At 45.4% G+C, this 20,224-nt stretch overlaps 1 protein-coding gene across 1 annotated transcript in view; it reads right to left on the bottom strand.

Annotated features, from left to right (window-relative positions):
* Nucleotides 1-20,224, bottom strand: part of PYGL (glycogen phosphorylase L) — a 292,076-nt gene that overhangs the window by 69,589 nt on the left and 202,263 nt on the right. Inside the window, exon 16 of the mRNA XM_044074307.1 lies at nucleotides 5,633-5,774. Coding sequence (XP_043930242.1) covers nucleotides 5,633-5,774 — 142 coding nt within the window. The remainder of the gene's footprint in view (nucleotides 1-5,632; nucleotides 5,775-20,224) is intronic.

A 20,224-nucleotide genomic window follows, 5' to 3' on the forward strand; every position in this document is an offset into this window, starting at 1 on the left:
TAGCCTTCCCCTCTGCCCCTGCAGCAAATGCTACCAGCAGTTCAGATTCTTTGAGGTTTAGTCCTGTCCAAGTAGAATCCAAGTCTGTGCACATCCAAGGAATGCAGAATCCGTTCCCCTTTATTCTGTGGATTGTGAAAGAAGGTTGTCAAATGAATGGACTGATTAAGAGCCACACTGGATACCACCTTGGGCATGAAGGATGGATGGTTTCCGAGTGACACGCTGTCCACATGAAAGATGATGAAAGGCTCTACTGCCATAAGGGCCTGTAATTCAGATACCCTTCTAGCTGAAGTGATTGCTAAAAGGAAAAAGGAAAGCTGTTTTCCACGAAAGAAATTTCAAGTCTGCAGTAGCAGCTGGCTCGAAAGGAGGTAGAGTGTTTCTCCAATACATAGTTAAGGTCCCAGGCTGCGGATGGAGCTCTCCTGGGTGGTCACATATTTTTGCTTGAGCAGTGGATGAGAGAAGAGGGGAGGTTCTGTGTTTGAGCTGAAATGTCTGAGGCGTGGATTTTAATGGAGGGGGGGGGGGGAGAAGGAGACAGGCCCTTGTGAAGCATCTCCATTAAGTATTGTAAAATCTGAGGTAAATTGGGCACTGCAGTGCTCATCCCTTGATACGAGTTCCAGGTACAGAATCCTTTTCATTTTTCAGCATAAAATTTTCTAGTACTAGGCCTCCTTTCCTCTAATTACATCCATCACAGGTTTGCTGAGGGATGGTAAGAGAAAATTTAATTAGCCAGGCTGCAAGGTTCAGTGTTGGAAGCGGAGGGTGCAGAATCTGATTTTCCTGCTGAGGCAGGTGCCATGGAGATGAGTGACACTGCGTAGGAGGGGGTACCAGTGTTGGTGCGGCCAGTCTGGAGCAATCAAAATTATCCTTGATTTGTCCTGTTTGACTTTTAGTAGTACTTTGGAGAGCAGAGGCAGCGGGAGAAGGCATAGACCGATAGGACAGAGCATCAACTTTCCAGCCTTGCTTGTGGACAGTCCTTGTGCAAAATTTGTCCAATTGGTAATTTCGGGGGGGGGGGGCAAACTGGTCTATATCTGGGCTCCCCCATTCACTTGTCAACATGTTGAAAATGCTTTGTTCCAGTTTCGACTCGTGTGGGTCCATGAGGTTTCTGCTTAGTCCATCTGCCAGTGTATTTAATTTTCCTGGCAGGAACTGAGCGTGCAGGTGCACTTGGTAGCTCAAGGCTGTGTTCCACAATGCCATGGCTAGTCTGCAGAGTGGTAAAAATGTGTATCCCCCTTGCTTGTTTATGTATCACATAACAGTTGTGTTTGTCCATCTTTACCATTAGTTGTCCTGGAAGAATTTAGTCCTTGAAGGCTGTCAGAGCATTCTGTACAGCTAACATTTTTGATTAATATGAAAGTGCATTTGCCCTGAATGCACTTGCAAGTTGAGCCCCCCATGCATAGTCTGATGCATCTGTTAGGGTTTAGGCAGCAGGGGAGTGGTGGTGTGAAAGGTAGTCCCTTGTTATGGTGGCAAGCCTCTACCCACCAAAGAACTCTAGGCGTAGACAAGGTGATAGGAATGTTTCTAAGCTGTGAGAATGTAGACTCCCTAGGCTTTTTAGATACCACTGTAGTTTCCTCATATGCAGTCTTGCATATGGAATGAGAAGAATGCAGGAGGCCATGGCAAGGCTTGCAGTATTTGTCTTGCAGATAGCAGGGTTTTTGTGACCACTTGTATGAAGTAGGTTGTCAAATGAATTTGCTTTCCTGGCGTGAGGTAAGCCATCTGGGAAGTTTTATTCAAGCTTGCTCCCAGGAATGTAATTCGACAGGGTACCAGCTGTGATTTTTCGTTTATGGTGTATCCCAGACAAGTTAGAACCCTTTTTACAAACACCAGATGATTCAAAAGTATGTCCTGGCTTTCTGCCTGAATTAAACAATTGTCCAGGTATATCTGAATAATTCTTTTCCTGCAAAATGCAATAACTGGAGCTAGGCACTTTGTGAATACTCTGGGTGCAGTAGATAAGCCAAAGAGCAGTGCATAGAACTGATGGTGCATGTAGCCTGCTTTGAAGTGTAGGTATCTTCTGCAAGATTCCCCGACTGGGATGTGCAGGTATGCTTCTTTTAAATCCAGTGTTGCCAACCAGGCATCTTTGCCAAGCATAGGAAGTAATTTAAGAGTCAACATCTTGAATTTCGGAATTTCCAGAAAGGTGTTTAAGAAATGGGTCCAGGAGTGGACGCCATGATTTGTCTTTTCTGGGTACCAGGCAAATTCTGGAGTAGAAACCTTGTCCCTTTTCCTCTTCTGGTACAAGTTGAATAGGAATAGTCCCCATTCTTGAAAGTACTTGCTTTTGAGCCTCTGCCCACTGATTTGGGGTAGGTCCGGCCACCCACTTGGCATTGGCAACGTGTGGAAGTGAAATCTGTATCCCTGGGACACTATTTAAAACCCATTTGTCCTGAGTAACGAGTTCCCAGGTCTTTGCATGAAGAGCAATCCCCCCCCCCCCCCAAAGGGGCAGTCAGAAGTGCTTGGAAATTTTAAAAGGAAGTCATTGAGACAGTTTACCATAGGGGGTGTCTTGTTATTCCCAGACTTGGAAGTGGGAGGCCCCCCACTGCTTAGTTCGAGTCCCCTGGGACTGAAACCTGGAGTTTTTGCTGTGTCTGGGTTTGGCTTGAAAAGACCTGGAAGGGGCTGGAAAGGACCAATTCTTAGAGGGCCAGTGCCTACTAAATCTAGGAGGCTGAACTTCTAAATGGTCTTTAAGAGTTTGCATAGATTTAGCTTCATCTTCCATCTTTAAGAACTTCAGCCTTGTTGCCAAACAGGCAGTCCTGATTTAAAGGAGCATCCAACAATTTAGCTTTCACATGATCGGGCAAAGATTGCTCCTTAAGCCAAGCATGCCTTCCAAGTACAGACCCAGTAACTGCAGCCCTGCAAGAGGCCTCTAAAGAATTAAAACCGCATTGCAAAGCATGTTTTCCAACTTGTTCGGCAGAATGCATTAAATTCTGAAAGTCATTTTTCAATCAGGTCATTTTCTGTTTAAGCAGTCCAATAACATGTTGCTGATATTTTAACATGTGAAATTGGCAGTTTAAAGCTCTAATTGCCAAGGTTGTTGAAGTATAAACCTTTATCCCATCTATCCAGCTCCCAGGAGTCTATCAGAAGGGGTAGGATTTTTAGCAGAAGCCTTAATGCCCTTGGGCCCCTGTGAAAGTCTCTGGATCTGAAATAGGATTTTTGAAAAGGAACTAGTGAGACTCTGGGACCCTGTAGTATCAGTCAGGTTTACTGGGAGCTGGAGGCAGGGAATCAGGGGCCAAACTGGATTTCTAGAAAGCATCATCAACAATATCTAGTACAGGAGGAATAGCCAAAGACCTATGCTGAGGTAGAAGGAAATTCCTAAGCCTCTTTTTGAATCAGAACATTCCTGGCTTCCCCAGTGAAAATGCTCCCTTAGAGTATGTAAGATTTCCCCAGAAGAAAAATCCTCTGGAGGGGAAGCGGAGGGAATAGAGTCCTCTGAATCAGAATCCTCATAAGTAAGGACAAATCCAGGTCATCAGAAGTCAAAAAAAACAGAATCCTGATCAGAAGAATCAGGATCAAACTCAGCCCTAGGACTCGGGGTTGGCTACCCCTGATTAGAGTCACTAGAACTTCAGCCATTTTTATCATTTTTTTTTTAGGCATAGAGGCCTGAGCATGTGGTCTGGGCATCTATTTTTTGGACATGGATCAAGATTTAAGCCTTAGTAATGAAAGAGGCATTGATTTAATATGCAAGTCCGTAGGCCTGAATACACCCTCAGAAGCCAGTGCCTGCACAGCAGCTCCGGACACATCCAAGGGTTCCACAGCTGAAGTATCTCATGGCATACCGGACTCAGAATGAGTCAGTAGAGGCCTGCGAATCAGAAGTAGCGGGCATCAGGGGCTGCAAACGCACCTCAGAGTACCAGTGAACTGGCGACTGGCTTAGAAGAGTAGTCGGCAGTTTTGGACCTCGGCGGCCTGTCTTGAGTTTTCAGAATCCCAGTAGTCGAATGGCTGACATTTCTGGATAATTAAACAAAGTGAAATATTTAGAGGCAAAAATATACAGATTGCTAGTGTGCTGATTAAAGCACAAAATTGACAGCAAGGTACTTAGTGGTCAGGGCCTAGGAATACAAATACGAATGAAAATTTTTTTAGGAATTTGCTTTCCACAAGTAATGCAATTAACTTTGACATTGGTAAGGAGCAAGAAAAAAAAAAAAGTTTCCCCAACAGGGTACTTGGCTTTTAGTTGAAGACTTCAGTTCTGAAACTCGAAAATGAAAATTTCAGGATTCGGCCGACCGGCACTTGCGAACTGCTTCTGCTTCAGGCACTGCACAGCAAGAATGTAATGGCGTCTGCTGCATGTTTTATACCCCTGACGTCATAGAAGGGACAGCAACCGACACAGGATGCAAGACTTTGTTAATCAGGCCGACTGAGGGCAACCTACAAGCAGATTACCCAAATGTAATGACTGCAAAAGTGAAACACGAAGAACATCTGATTTTCAAATTTGCACTGCAAGTTGCAGAGATCCATAATTTGTACTGCTAATTATACAATTAGTTTTCATATTTAAATCTCAACATGCAGAGGAATTGCTAGTTATGTGAACTTTGCATCTGGTTAACAAAAATGCGCATCTAGGTTAAGAAACAGTTAAGGAAACGTGGCCTGCATATAGAAACAGTTTGTCTAGTTAAAAAGGAATAATCTGAAGCGGAAACATTTGACCATCGCACAGATTGTCCACAAACTGTTTTCAGGCATGACCAAGCCTGACGCAAGAGGAAGACTATTTCTAGGAGAAATGAGCAACAATGACAGATACAGTATCATACAAATGTACTTGAGAGATGGCACAGCATAGTAATTAGATTACAACATTAAAGCAGTAGCGGCGATAATTTGTACAGCTCAAGTGTGGCAGACTGAGCGAGTAGAAAGGTGGTAGAACAAAAGGGAGATAAAAAACTCATACAATACAATGACAGATTACTTTATAGTACTTTGAAGCAGGACAAACCCACAATAAAAATGTGTACGGATGAAGTACACAAATTAGTCTCAGCTGGGTGTGGGTGTTGGAACTTGGGAGGACATGCCAAAAATGAAAAATCCACAAAAAAAAGATCACTAAAACTCCGTGATAAAGAAAGCTGCTGACTTGGATAAGTAACAAGTTAATGGCAGGAACAGATCTCTGCTCCTCCCACACTAAAGGAAATTCACAAGCACCTCTGTGGTAGCTAGTCCTGCTATATGGCAGCAGACATCAACTGGCTAATTTCACTATGCAATCCCAGCTTTCACTCGTCTGTAACAAACGTGTGCATCAGTTAAAACTGTTTATTAGAAGTAGCCTTTAAACCCCTGAACCTCAAAAAGGAGAAATTGTCATGGCACAAGAAAAAAAAGTCACTCACTGGTACAAGGAATAAGCATAATAGTTTTAACTAAAAGGCTGCAAAACGCTTGTCATCTTTAAGACTACACAATACAAATGTTATACAAATGAGCACAACTGATCTACATTAGGTTTTGCCCAAAAACTGCAACTATACATCAGCCCTACCTTTTTCAGCTAGTGACACTCTGTAGTTCTCCAGAAATATAAGCTTCAACTTGTTTCCAACCACTGGATCATTATTCACCACATCTCCTACTGAGGTTATTAGCTTGATAATAGCTTTGGCCATGTGGTAACCAGGTGCAGCCTAGAAGAGAAACATTAGACCACGTCAGCACACTGCTTCATTTACATGTCTAGGTGTACAAGCACCAACTCTGATGCAGTTGCAAGCAGTAAAAATAGTGACAAATGTAAAACAGATCAGGACTGCTCAGCCCTACCTGGTCAGGTGATTCACTCGAGACTGCAACTAGCCTTTTCTATACTCGTGTCCAAGAGAACTTCACTTATCTCAACTTGAATTCTCCCCACAACTTTGAGACATTTTCATAAAGTTACATACCAGTGGAAAACATTACCGTCTGTACTCCCTCCCCCATCCACCCAGACTATGCCAAATTGTTAGTGTACAAAAGAATCCAAATTAGACTTGCCCACTCAGATCTGACCTTTGCTAGTGATTTCTGGTACAAAGCCTGTACCATTTTTAGTCCATTTTATCCTCAGAGTGACAAGAACTTGAGGTATTGAACTGCAAGCAGAAGGAACAATTTCCCCAACTAGAAATGCTCATACAGTTATGCATCCCTGAATTCAGACAGCCTTGCCCAAATAATCACCACTTTTCAAACCTAAAAATCCAGGAGGTGGATACTCTAGGTCTGTTATCTACTTCTATTCATTAGACTATACTCCTTACTGGAAGAAGATTCTCCCACAGTCCCACCCCTTCTCTGGCATGTCAACCATATTCATTGCACAGGAACAGTTAAGACATTCAAAGAGCTTTAGGCATTTTTTTCATCTGCAACTTCTGCATCTTCAAGTGCATAAAATTATGTAGATCATGTCCAGATTCATGCAGTCAAAAATTTCTCCTAGACTCAAAGCTATAGTAATTCCACTAGCAAGCTGCCAGCCAGCAAAATACACTGCTGCCCTTTCGACAAGGCCTACAGCTTTTAGCTGTCCAATCTTTCCAAGTACCATCACATATCCCAGCAGTATCACTAGGACATTTTCAGCGAGTTACACAAGCTGGGCTGCACGAGTCCTACCAAGATGCACACGCAAGCTTGCTCATGCTCAATGCCTACAGATGCTGGTTCTGTGGCTGTGAAGTACTTGCATACTAATTCTTTACTGCCTAAACTTCTGAAATGATGCCATCAGACTGAAGTGCAATACCCTACTGCCTAGAAAGTATATTCACACATATTGAGCATCAAGTACAAGGTACCACATTTCACTGAACTGTGATGGCGGTTGTGGCACTAAGTGATACACCGTACCTTATTGTAGATTTTCTCCACTGTTCATTCCTACCATTTTACGTCCGACTACCCATGATGCTCCTACCTTCATTAATGCTCAAGTGCAACTAGATTAGACCAAATTCACAATTTCTCAGAGGGTACAGGTGTGTAATGAGTTGCCACAGCAACAGGTGTTCCAATACTAGAATCACTGCTGTAGTACTAATGGACAAATTCACATCAAGTGAAAGACTGCTAATCATCCAGCTTCCACAGCAGGAGGTGGTCTTCCCCCACCACACATACAAATGGTCATAAAGTGGAAAGCAGTCTGCTCTACTTTAGTTGGTCCAGCCATACTCTGGACCTCGCCAAATATGCTTACACAGGCATTAAGCCACCCATACCTCCACCTCAGACTTGCAGACACCCGAGACAGTGTACACCTGCTCAGATGCATCTAGATTAGGTCTCCCATGCCCTCCCTTTCTTGGATCTTTAGGAGAGGGATTCACTAAAGCAGCAGAGACCCAAATATATACATGGCAGCAGCATGTCATTGCATTGTTGTAATGGGTTTACTGCAGGGATCATTGCTGCAATAGTATCAAGTATGAAAAGTGCTATAGCAGTACCATTCCGAAGGTCTTAAAACAGCCAACAAGTTCTTAAGTGGCAAAACTTGGCCAGCTCCTGGAGAAATTTAACTTGCAATGTTTTGGAGGATGGATATTTGGGTAGCAGCCTTTCAAATACCCTGTGGGAAGATTTCTAAAACAAACAAAAAAAAAAGCACTTTCCTTATTTGAGAACATAAGCTGTTGCAAGCTCGTCCATTTCAAAAACCTGTACACATCCAGCAAATGGTGAAGTCTTTCCTGTACTTTGGGGTTACCGCCTGCTGTTCAGGAGCAAATTAGTAGGTGAATAATCTGCTTCACTAATGCCTCAGAACATCTGCTGTAAGAGGATTAGTTTTAAAGATGCCATTGTCTACATGGAAGAGTAGACGTTCTGTGGCCAATAAGGCTTGCAATGCCACCAACAGAAAGTTTCATCAAGACAGTATATATATGCATGTGAAAGTGTGTGTGGTAGGATGGAGTTTAAGCATCTCAATCACAAAACTGAAATCCTAAGAATGGCCAGTTTCCTAGGTGAACCAAGGTAAAGTACTCCCAGTAATAAACAGGAGAGTGTGTATAAACGAGCAGAAACAAGTTATGTACTCACCATAACGTTCAATGTATGTAGTCCATCTCGCCTCACATTCTTACCCATGGATTTGGAGCTGAATATCGGCTCCGACTCAGCAGATTTTACTAGCTCGAAGTCTCTCATTGGCTGGGTTAAGTGGGTATCCCATGGTGCACTGCTCCATATCCCCAGATCTAGTTTGCTGCGAAAATCATTTTTACTCCATACACACACAGTCATATAAATAATAAGGAATAAAGAATAAACTAATCAAGGGGATTCTGTAGATGACAACCTAACCTCCAAATCCTCCAGGAAGGGGGAAGGTGGGAGGGCAAGAAAGAATGTGAGGCGAGATGGACTACATACATCGAACGGTATGGTGAGTACATAACGTCTTGATGTTATGTAGAACCATCTCGCCTGAGACAGCCTTAAAAGTCTACAAGACTATCTGCAAATATATAGAGCAGAGTATATTTGTCTGTATTAGAGCTACATTGTTGCTTAGATATCTGTTGATTTACTGCTCTGCAAATATATAGAGATCAGTAAATATTTTTTGGCTTTATAATTTGCACATTCCTTACATCTGTGTTGAAACTGGTCCCCCCCCCCCCCTGTTCTTGGTTGTAGTTTAAATTTGGTGGCTTTTGCAGTGCCCGCCTCACTGTAGATTTGATCTAGGACACTCCCCCAGTCCCATCTCTTTACCGCATTCTACCTAATAAACCCCATCTGCACTCGCTTTTAGTCCTTTTTAATTTAATTACATTTTTTCAAACTGTGTGCGGACTAATATTGCTACATACTCAAGTGTGCCAGCTTGCACTGCATAAGAATTGTTTTTACTACTGCTTTTGCTACTTTTCTGAAAAAAAAAAAATGCATCTGCTTTTACTGTATTTGTGTTTCTTCCTACTTTATTTTGCTTTTGCGTCATCTTAAAAGTACTCAATTGTATTTATTACTGCTTGGTGTAACTCATTCGAAGCCTTTTAGTTTAACACACTTGGGCTTCAGACCAGTTTTACATTAAGAGGGTTTGTGGTCTGCACTGTAGTGGCAGAACAGGTAGCTTACATCCTTCTAAGTTGGGAACTGCTGATTGAGGGCTCAGTGTCAGTTATTCTAAAAGTGTATTAATTCTGGTTTAAGCACTTGGGCTTTCAGGCCAGTTATTTTACATTAAGAGGATTCGTGGTCTGCACTCTTGTGGGAGGAGAGGCTGGACTCTGGCCTGAGCTGGGAATTTCTGGTTAAAGGCTTATAGTGCATGCATATCTGAACTGCTTCTTACTGAAATTGGTACACCTTGTTTGCTGTAGCATAGACTAGATCCAGGCCTGCTGAATCTAGCTTTGTTTGTATGCTTGTTTGCTTGTTATTTCCCTGAAACGCTAATTCCACCTAAAATGCGGCTTTTCAGCGCTTCTGTGGATCCCTAGTGATATCTGCATTGCTTACTGTACTTATTTCCTTGTTTCACTTGAAAGTTACTGTTTGTCGTTTTTGCATTTAAGTTACTTGTAACACATTGCACTTGTTACCTGGCACTTGCTCACTAAGCAATTATATAAAAAAAGTCAGCACTAAAAAATTAAAAGCACTACACCCTCACAAACTCACCTTGAGTACCTTGTTCCCCATTGGCCCTTGTTTTCAATTATAAAGGAATTCCCAATACTATTCTAGCATGTCCAAAGGTCAGTTGTCAATCTCTCCGGTCCAGCTGGTGAATCTGGGAATCTTGAGGCAATGTTACAACTTCCTCATGTACACAGACAACCCTCTCCTCCTCCCAACACATGTGCGAGATGCAACCATATAACCAAACTGGAGGCCAAGCTCTCTCAACTCAGTACTGGCATAACCAGTCAGGAGAAGGAAACCACACTCACTACAACTCCAGTCTCACAGACCTACCACGACAGCAAACCAAACACGATCACACAAAAACACTCAGAGGCTCTAAATAAAGATCTGCCTAAGCAGCAGAGACCTCCAAAGCAGACACCCAAGCAACCGCTACCCCAAAACAAAACATGTGCCACACATCTCACAAAGCCAGTGTGCCAAACAGTCACAGCCCTTAAGGCTAAACACACCTGATACACTTGAAATAGGTGACTATCTTCAGGCACACTGACGTCCTGCTCACCAGGCTGAACAAGGTCACGGTGAGCAGCCTGTCGGGTGCTAGGATCTGCCACAACACAAGCACTCGGGTCACTCCAAGGCAAGTACAAATATGACTGTCACTGTCCATGCTGGTGGGAATGACCTGAGACATACCTCCCTGGACTACATGGAGACAGAGGAGCTCTCTGAGCATGTAGCCCAGGCCGGTATGACCCTGACCTTGAGTAACATCTTACCCTCACCAAGAATGATGCCACAATATGAAGACAAGATGATCAGTTTCAGCAATTGGCGTCATTCAAAGGGGATCCAATGCCTGTCAGCCTGGGATGATATGCTCGACAAGCCACGATGCTTCGCTAAGGATGGCTTGCACCAGTCACCCCTGGGCTTTCAGATATTGGCAAAGACTCTTGCTACCCCCATAGTGCCTTTAGGCAAGGCTCAAAAGACAAACCCACCTCCATAGGTATCACAAGGGATAAGAAACTAAGAGTAATGCTATTCAACACAAGAAGTCTAAACCACAAGATGCACGCACTCGAAACTCTCCTTAGCATGGAGAACATCGATATCTGTGCAGTAACAGAAACCTGGTTCAGGGCTCCCGAGAGCACCCCAGCACTACCAGATTATACCTCATACCATGCTTTTCAGCCCCAAAACTTGGACCGAACTAGAAAAGGAGGGGGAGTATCAATATTCAAAGATACCCACACCTCCAGGTTGGTGGCACAGCATGAAGCATCAGAGACTATCCATGTGCAACTAACAGTGGGTAAAACTGCCTTCCAGTTTATAGTCTGATACAGACCACCCTCCCAAACCCAGGAACCCCACTCGGCCTTCCTGAGAACACTGGAAAATATGAAGGTCTCTCCAAACACCATTATATTGGGCGACTTCAACTACCCAAACAGACTGGGAGCATTACTCTAGCTCCAACACCCTAGCCCAAAGGTTCCTAGAATTCATAAATTGAAATGCTATGGAACAACTTGTTACCACTCCCACAAGAGGGGAAAACATACTGGACCTGATCATCGCCAACATGGGGACTCTATGCTCCAGACCAAAAGTGTATCCCTCACTGGTAAGATCAGACCATAAACTAATCCAACTGGATATTCACATCCCGATCCCACCCCCTGCCCAGAAAACCAGTGAAAAACTTCTCTAAAGCAAATTTCACACTCCTCAAAACCAAGGTGGAATCCTTCAAAGCCCCCGGTCCTGTGGAAAATACAGCCCAAACCGCAGAATCCTTTATACATGCATTCTATTAACACCTTCGGGAATGCATGGATCATGCAATCCCAAATAAAACCAAGACCCAATCCTCCAAAGGCAGACTTCCTGTCTGGTGGACCCCAGCCATAAACTATACAAGAGGAAGCTACTACACGACAGAGCAAAATCCCAAAAAGGGAAGGCATCTCTGATCAGTATTAGCAAAAAACTACGGGCACTCATAAAATAGTCTAAGGCCAGCTTAGAGAGAAATATTGCACAGGACACCAAGGATAATCACAAGGCTTTTAGTTATGTCAGGAACCTGGGTGGGAATTCCCAGATATGCTCAGAATTAGTCCAAAATGACAAAAAATACACAGAACCCACAGACATTGCCAACATCCTAGCCAACAGGTTCAGCGCAAACTCCCCCCACCCCCCCTCCCCACCAAAAGGGCAAATATCTATCCCAGCAGAGTGCTGCCCTCCTGACATCTCAGATGCTCAGATAAGAGCCACCCTTCTCCAAAGCAAAAAACACAGCATCAGTGGGACCAGACTGTTTCCCGGGCTGCGTCCTACATGAACTCCAAGAAGAGCCAAACCAAAACATAAAACTACTGTTCAATCTCAGCCTTACCACAGGATATGTACCCAAAGAGTGGCGTACAGCAACAGTGGTCCCTCTCCACAAAGGTGGTGCCTCAACGGACCCTGGAAACTATCGCCCCATAAGCCTGACTAGCTTGGTCTGCAAAGCTATGGAAAGGATCATGGACCTCAAAGATATTTGGGACCTACAGACGCTGGATCCTACCCAGTTTGGCTTTAAGGGCAGATTCTGCCTCTTAAACCTGGTCGACTTCTTTGAAACCATCACCAAGGCCATTGACGAAGGGAAGGTGGTCCACACAGCCTACCTGGACCTCGCAAAAGCCTTGGATACAATACCCCACTCTGGTATTATAGATAAGCTCACCAGCTTAAATATAAACCCCTATGTTACTAGATGGGTTGCAAACTGGCTCAATGACAGAACCCACACTGTTACAATTGCTGGAGCCATGTCAGACTCCAAACCAGTTACAAGTGGAGTCCCACAAGGCTCAGTCCTGGGACTGCTCTTGTTCGTTGTATATATTTCTGAGGTACAGGCCAACACGGAAGGACTGTCGCTGACCAAGTTCGCAGATGACTGCAAACTGGGCGCCATAATAGACTCTCCAGCCGACACAAGCATTATCCAAAAGGGCCTCATAGAAACAGACAACTGGTGCCAGAGCCATGGCCTCAAGCTAAACGCCAAAAAGTGTATAGTCACCCCCTTTGGCAAAAACAAAGTGCCCACAAATTACCACATAGGTGGTAATCCATTAAGTACAGAAGTAATTGGGGACCCAAGTTGATAGCAATCTCTCATTTGACAACCACGCGGCCAAAGTGGTTAGAAAAACATTTTATATAGCCCACCTCATCATGTAGGGATTCACATCTAGATCAGGGAGGTCATCGTGCCTCTACGCATCCCTCATCAGGCCCATAATAGAGTACAATGCCCCTTTTGGGATGTACCTTACCAAACACCTGCAGCAACTTGAAAGACCCCAAAAGTACCTCATCAAGAGGATCAAAGGGCAACAGATGCCATATGCTGCCCAGTTAAAGAAACTCCAGCTCTACTCAGTGGCATACCGCCTGCTCATTGGCGATCTGTGCCTGATGTATAAAGCCATGTCCAACCTGGAATTAAGGGATATGCTTCATCTCAAAAAATCCAAATCCCATAGAGCTACGCGCTCGAGAGACTTGAACCTCAGCTCTGAAATAGAACATGCTGGAGGGACCGATTCATAACCCAGAGTCTCCCCTCACTCTGGAATAAAATCCCAGTCCAGGTTAGGCAGAGTCCCTCATTGACTCTTAAAGAGGAATCTTGATGAATGGATGGGAGATCGTAGGTTTACCCCGGGTATCACTTCTGTGTCACTGTTAAGACAGAGGCACAGTATACTAACCTCGAAAAAGGGCATAGCAAAATTAATTTAAAATGGGTGGCAAAAGCCAAACTCTGGCTAGGCTTATAAATGCCCTAGGGCAGAGCCTGGTATGAACCTACATTCTTACCCGTGGGACAGCATCCCTAGCACCAGCTCATTGGAAAATACTCCTGAGAACTGTGGAGCCAAAGACAGACCTGCCCCTGGATACCACGTTCAATTTGTAATGAGAAACAAAAGTGGGAGGAGAAGCCCGAGTAGCTGCAGCGCAGATATCATCCATTGACAATCTAGCTTGATAGGCTGTGGATGTAGAAACAGCCCGAGTAGAATGTGCCTTGACTAGAAATGGCAGATTTTTACCTCCTGCTTGATAGATGAAAGATGCAACTAGCTATACATCTAGACAGCATGACCTTGGATACCGGAGAACCCATTCGGTTTTCCGAAGAGGAGACTGAGTTGGTCAGATTTCTGGATACCTTTTGTCCAGTGTAGAAGCGTAACTGTATGTACATCCAATTGGTGAAATCTGAATTCTGCCTGGTTAGAAAAGTGGGGGAAGAAAACAGGCAACTCAATGGACTGATTCATGTTGGACACAGAAGCCACTTTAGGGAGGAACGAGGGGTTTGGTCTAAGAGACCCTATCTTTATGGAAGATAGAATATGGGGGTGTGATTGAGAGGGCTTGAATTTCTGAAACCCGCCTCACTGAAGTGACTGAATGCAGTTTTCCATGTCAAGAATTTTAACTCGCAGGCTCAAATGGTGGTAAAGTAAGGGCTTTTAGAACAAAAGATACCAGGGCATGATAGGTTCGGACACTGGGGACGAAGCAACAGAGTACCTTTAAGGAATGCTTTGCATAGTCTGTGCGCTATGAGACTAGGATCATTAGCTACGTGGAAATTAGATATCGCCGCCAGCTGAACTTTGGTGGTTGATGCAGACCCCTGATAGAAAAGCATAGACAAGAACTCCAGAACTGAATCTATTGGAGCTGTATAAGGGTCAATGCCTCTAGTATATGCCCAGATAGAGAACCTTTTCCATTTGCTAGAATAAATCTTTCTAGTGGATGGTTTATGAGAGGACGATAATATATGGACCACTTCCGGTGAAAATTTATGGTGTCCGACTAACTATGGAAGTGGAGTAGCCAGGCTGCCAACTGGAGGGTCATCAAGGAGGGGTGGAACTGTCCCAACATGTGCGTCAGTAAATCTGGTTTGAGGGTCCAGTATCCAAGGAGTGTCCACAGTATATGGTTGAAGAAAGGGGAACCAGACCTGACGAGGCCAGTGTGGAGCAATCAGAATCATTCTGCTTCCCCAAGGATTGCACCTTCTGACTCACCCTTGACAGCAGGGGAAATGGAGGGAAGGCATAAAGCAGACCGGAGGGTCAGTCGTGAACCAGAACATCCCTGGGCGACTCCCCCTGTGTGTGGGGGGGGGAATCAGCATGATGTAGTTGCTGCATTTCGCATTGAGGGGGCTGGCATAAAGGTCGCAGCAAGGCTGACCCCATCTGCTGAAGATTCGCTCTGCAACCAGGCGATTCAGGGACCATTCGTACGGCATCAGGATAGCTCTGCTTAGCCTGTCCACTATCATGTTGGACTTCCCCGGAATGTGTGTTGCCACCAGAAACCGTTGGGAAGCTATTGCCCAATGCCACACTCGCATAGCCTCTCTGCACAGAGGGTAAGACCGCGTTCCCCCTTGTTGAGACTCGCATAGCCTCTCTGCACAGTGGGTAAGACCGCGTTCCCCCTTGCTTGTTGAGATACATATCGCAATTGTCCCTAGAGGAAGAACCTTCTGAAGTGCCTGCAACACAAGCACTGCTCTCATCTCCAGGACATTTATATGCAAATGTATCTAGTGTTTCTGCCACGTGCCTTGGACTGTCCTGCCAAAATAATGCCCCCCACCCCATCTGGGAGGCAGTGGTCACTGTGGCAATAGGGACAGGTGGAACGAAGGGCTCTCCCATTCAAATTGTTGACGCACAGCCACCAATAGAGGTCCTGCTTGCGCCTGTCCATGAGTAAGATGGGATGAGATAGTGGGAGTCTTTGGAGGGACCATTGAACAAAGAGGAGCCACTGAAGTCTCATGTGTAATCTGGCTAGAGGGACCAACATGATGGTTGCTGCCATGGTCCCTAAGAGTTGGAGAACCAGTCTTGCCTTTGCTTTTCTCAGGGGGGGCATCAGCATGTGTATCTGTTGTTGCAATGCTGTGATCCTTTCTTGTGGTAAAAATGCTCGCATTCGATGTCTGCTCCTATAAAAGGTGACACGCTGTGAGGGCAATAAGGCAGATTTTTCCCAATTTATTGTTATGCCCAATTGGTGACAGATTGATGGTAGCATCCCTGGTTTGAACTAGTTGATGCCTGGTGGGGGTGGTAAGGAGCCAGCCATCCAGGTACAGAAACACCTGGAATCCCCGATGTCTCAAGTGAGCCGTCACCACCACCATACATTTGGTGAACACCCTGGGGGGCTGTGGTGAGACCAAAGGGCAGGGCTCGAAGCTGGAAGTCACTGGCTCCCAGCCGGAAGCATAGGTGACTCCTGGATGCTCTGTCCATTTTGACATGGTAGTAAGCATCCTTGAGGTCGATGGAGCACATCCATACCTCCTCCCCCAGCAACAGGAGAATCGACTGTAGTGTGACCATATGGAACTTGGACTTGTGCACGTGATTGAGTTTGCCGAGATCTAGGATGGGTCTCGGGTCCCCTGTTCTTTTCGGCACCAAAAAGAATCTTGGTCCCTAATCTGATTTGGTCTGAGGGGACACGTTTGATAGCTCCTAGCAGCTGCGAGACCTCAGAGGCTGCTTGATCCCTTTGACTGGGTTGTACGTCCAGGATTTTTCTGATTGGCGGGGGTACTGAGGAGAATGGGATGAGGTAACTTCCGGATGAGGTAACTTCCGGAAATTATCTGCAATACCCATCAGTCCTGGGCGATTCTGGGTGATTCTTTCCCAGGCTTCTGGGTATAAAAGGAAATTCGACCCCCGACTGGCTCCGGATAAGTGCAGTCGGGCACACCCTCAGGAATGAGTATGGAGAACCACGGAAGGAGTCGGTCTCCCAAATTGTGGGGGCCCCCTCTGTCTCTAGGGCGTCTCCCTGAATAACCCCCCCTCCCCTGCCTCTGGAGGGGGGTTCACCTTGTGCAGCAGAAAAAAACTTTCTTGAACCACATCTTCCCCCAGCTGGGCCTTGGGATAAGGCCTAGAAGGAAAGAAAAAACTGACCCCTATGGCAGACTGGGTCTTTCCCTCTTGCTCACACCTGGTGAGGGTGTCTTTCACTTTGGTCCCAAACAAGGAGGAACCATCAAAGGGGGCATCAGTGAGGGAAGACTTGAAGGCCTCTGCAAAGTGACAGGCGCAGCCAGGCTTGCCTCCTAAGGGCGACCCCTGAGCTTGCTGCCCTACTCGCTCCCTCTGCTGCATACGAAATGCGCCGCTCCCTGAGCTTGCTGCCCTACTTGCTCCCTCGGCTGCATACGAAATGAGCCGCATGGATGAGTTGACAATGGAGTTTAGGGTACAGACCTGAGCATTAACAGACTGAGCCACCACCTCAGGAATGTTACCCACAAGAGCATCTCCTAACTGAGTAGCTCTCTCTGGAGCAGAGAGCAATGAGACAAGTAATTCAGTGACCGCAATGTAAAGGCCGCTGACTAGAGTACACTTCCCGTACTGGTCCATGGTCCTAGACTCCTTGTTAGGAGGATGGACGGATGAAGAAGACTCTGCTACTTCCTTCTGGGTGGCTGCCGCCACCACCATGGCATCTCCAGGGACTCCTTTAGACAGGAACTTTGCCCTGGGGAGCGGAAAGAAATTTGGGACGCCTGGGCATGGGCTCCACAGAATCAGGATTCTCACACACCCTTCGACAAATTAGGTCCAGGAGTTCGAAGGGAGGACACCCCCAGGAGGAAGAGGTTGAGCACCGAAAGCCTTAAGGAATACAGACTCCTCCTCAGAAGGGGCTTTGGAAGGCCAGTCACCTCTTTATCATCTCCAGGATATCCAAGAAGGAAAAAGATGACTGGGGGACCCCTCAGATTCGAGGTCAGTATCAGAGGTGAGGGACTCGTCTTGGGAGTCTATGTGCTTCCTCTTGCACATTTTCTTTCTGGGGGGGCTTCACAGGCACCAACTCTGAGGGACCCTCAGAAAGTTGGGGACCACTCATGGGGGTATCCCTAGGCTCTGGAGACTCTGAACTGAAAGTTCAGAGATGTCCCCCTTGGGCCCGACCAAAGAGTCCAGAGTCCCAAACCCTGATGACTGAGCTGACAGGGTCGGAGCGAATGATGGTACCGATGGAGCATCAGAGCCGGCATAGAAACATCACGTGGCACGGAACACTCCGGCTCCGAAGACAGAGATGCGCTTGGAGGAATGATCAAAGAAGGTGCCGGGACAGGCTCCGGAACTGACTGGGTAGGAGCCAAAAACAATTTTGCCAAAACAGGGACAGGAGGAGCTTCTGAACCACCCTATCCACATCTGAAAGGGTCCTGGAGGATTTGGAGGACAGGGATGTAGAATGAGATGATCTCTTCAGAGAAGCAGGTTTAATACTAGGCGATCGGCTCCTAGGAGGTTCCAATACATCTGGAGCAGATGCCGGTTCCATAGATATAGATCCTTCCTGCGGCCCCGAGGACAGTGGAGCCGAGGAAGTTGATGCAGTCTTAGTCATTTTCTCCGGAGACTCCGATGAAGCTGACCGAGCCGGAGATCTCTTTTTTGACTTGCCAGATTTAGACTTGTTAACTGGAAGCCGAATCCATAGCCTCTTCAAAAGAGGGTTTCAAAAGTCCCTTTAAGATTAATTTTTTCTCTGAGAACTCTAGGGCTGAAAGCATGACAAAAGCTGCAGGATTCCTGCAGGTGGATGGCCCCTAAACAGTAGACAGATGGAATGTCCATCGGTTATGGACATTTTGTATCTGCATTTTGAACACTAAATCCAGAAGGTTTATGCTCCTTCGTATCCTTAGACATTTTGACCACACAACCAAGTCAATACAATAACTGGCGTTCACTCTAGAAAGGTGGGAATGACACTGAGGTAAACACCAAAGCCGCGATCAAACTGCACACAACTCTAGCACACTACTAACAAACAGGAGAGGGTAGCCAAAACCTCTAATTCAAACTGTTTGGTAAACACAGAAGGAAAGAGGAGAACTAGGCCCTCTAACTGAAATGGGCCTAGCCCGGGGAACAGTAAGAGGGATACCACACAAACTCACAAAATGCACAATAATCAAAAATGCACAATAATCAAGTCTAACACACCAGACAAAATTTGGCAGCTTTAAACAATAGCTATGAAAATAGCTTTTGATTGAATCAAACTTCAATTAAAAGACAAGGTACTTGACCAAGCGAGACCATGTCATAGCTACACGAGCGGCAAACGAGATCTGTGAATATGGTGCAGTGCACCATGGGATACCCACTTAGCCCAGCCAATGAGAGACTTCGAGCTAGTAAAAAAAATCAGCAGAGAGACGATATTCTGCTCCAAACCCACAGGTAAGAATGTAGGCGAGATAGGACTACATAACAGACATGTTGGCCTTCACCAATACAAGCATCAGGCTTGTCCAAGATTTGTACAGTACCTTTTGGGTGTGCACTATGGTGAAGTAAGCCTTCTCTAACTCACTTTTCCTGGAAGTTGCACAAAGCAGACCTTTGTCTGGGAAGGAGAACACTATGCATCTTAAGGTGCCCAGGAGAACCATGAGAAAGTCTGTTTGGAGGGCTTAAAGGTTTATGGAAATGCCCAGGTTGGCTAGACATGACATGGTCATGTCCAAGTCCTTATGGAGCAAGTAGCAGTCACTATTAAACAGCCCTCTAAATAAGGGTAAACAAACCTGAAACTGGCAAGATGCCAGGCATATGTTAACTGCAATGTCAGCCTACTACATCTCCTTTGTCAAGGTGAAATTATCAAAGTTGAAATCTTATGTTCAATTACCATCAGCAACTGAACAGTGCTTGAATCTTTTCAACCTTACAAATGTAATCATGGCAGAAAGTAAAGCTAGTCTCCAGGGTCTTATAGGAAAAAAAACAGTGTTTTCACTCATCCTGTTCTGCTGAAGGAATCATTTCTATTGCTTTGCAGGCTAGACTTACTATGGGTCCCTCTTTGAATGACTTGCTGGTACCTACAGTGCACTCCATGAATGCTGGTACCTACAGTGCACTCCATGAATACTAGGCTAACTGCCCTACAATGTTTTAAGCCTAGCTATGCTTTCTTGAAATGTATCTGACATGATTTGATATCCCACAATAATTGTAAGGTTTGCACACAGGTTTGGACAAAGGGTAATCATTTCAACTCTTCACATGGGAAGCCGGTTTCAGACGAAAGTCTGAAAGAAGCATGCTTGTCCCACTATCATTTATGTTACAGGCAAGGTTCGTGTTCCTAGATTAGGTATTTGACACCATTAGTTTTGCACATGTGCAAATAAGTCGATCAGAACAGGATTAGACCATGCTTTGCAGGCCCAACACTTCATAGCAGTAATTAAGACAGTACAGTGATGGGGCTTTGATGTGGTCTGTGTTTCACAGGAGAAAGTAAGTTTTTACAGAGAGTTACTTGGCAAAGGTAAGCACATGGCAAGCATGCC

The sequence above is a fragment of the Protopterus annectens genome, chromosome 6.part0 (assembly GCF_019279795.1).
Source record: "Protopterus annectens isolate FY-2018-M chromosome 6.part0, PAN1.0, whole genome shotgun sequence".
In the NCBI taxonomy this organism is placed as follows: Eukaryota; Metazoa; Chordata; order Ceratodontiformes; family Protopteridae; genus Protopterus; species Protopterus annectens.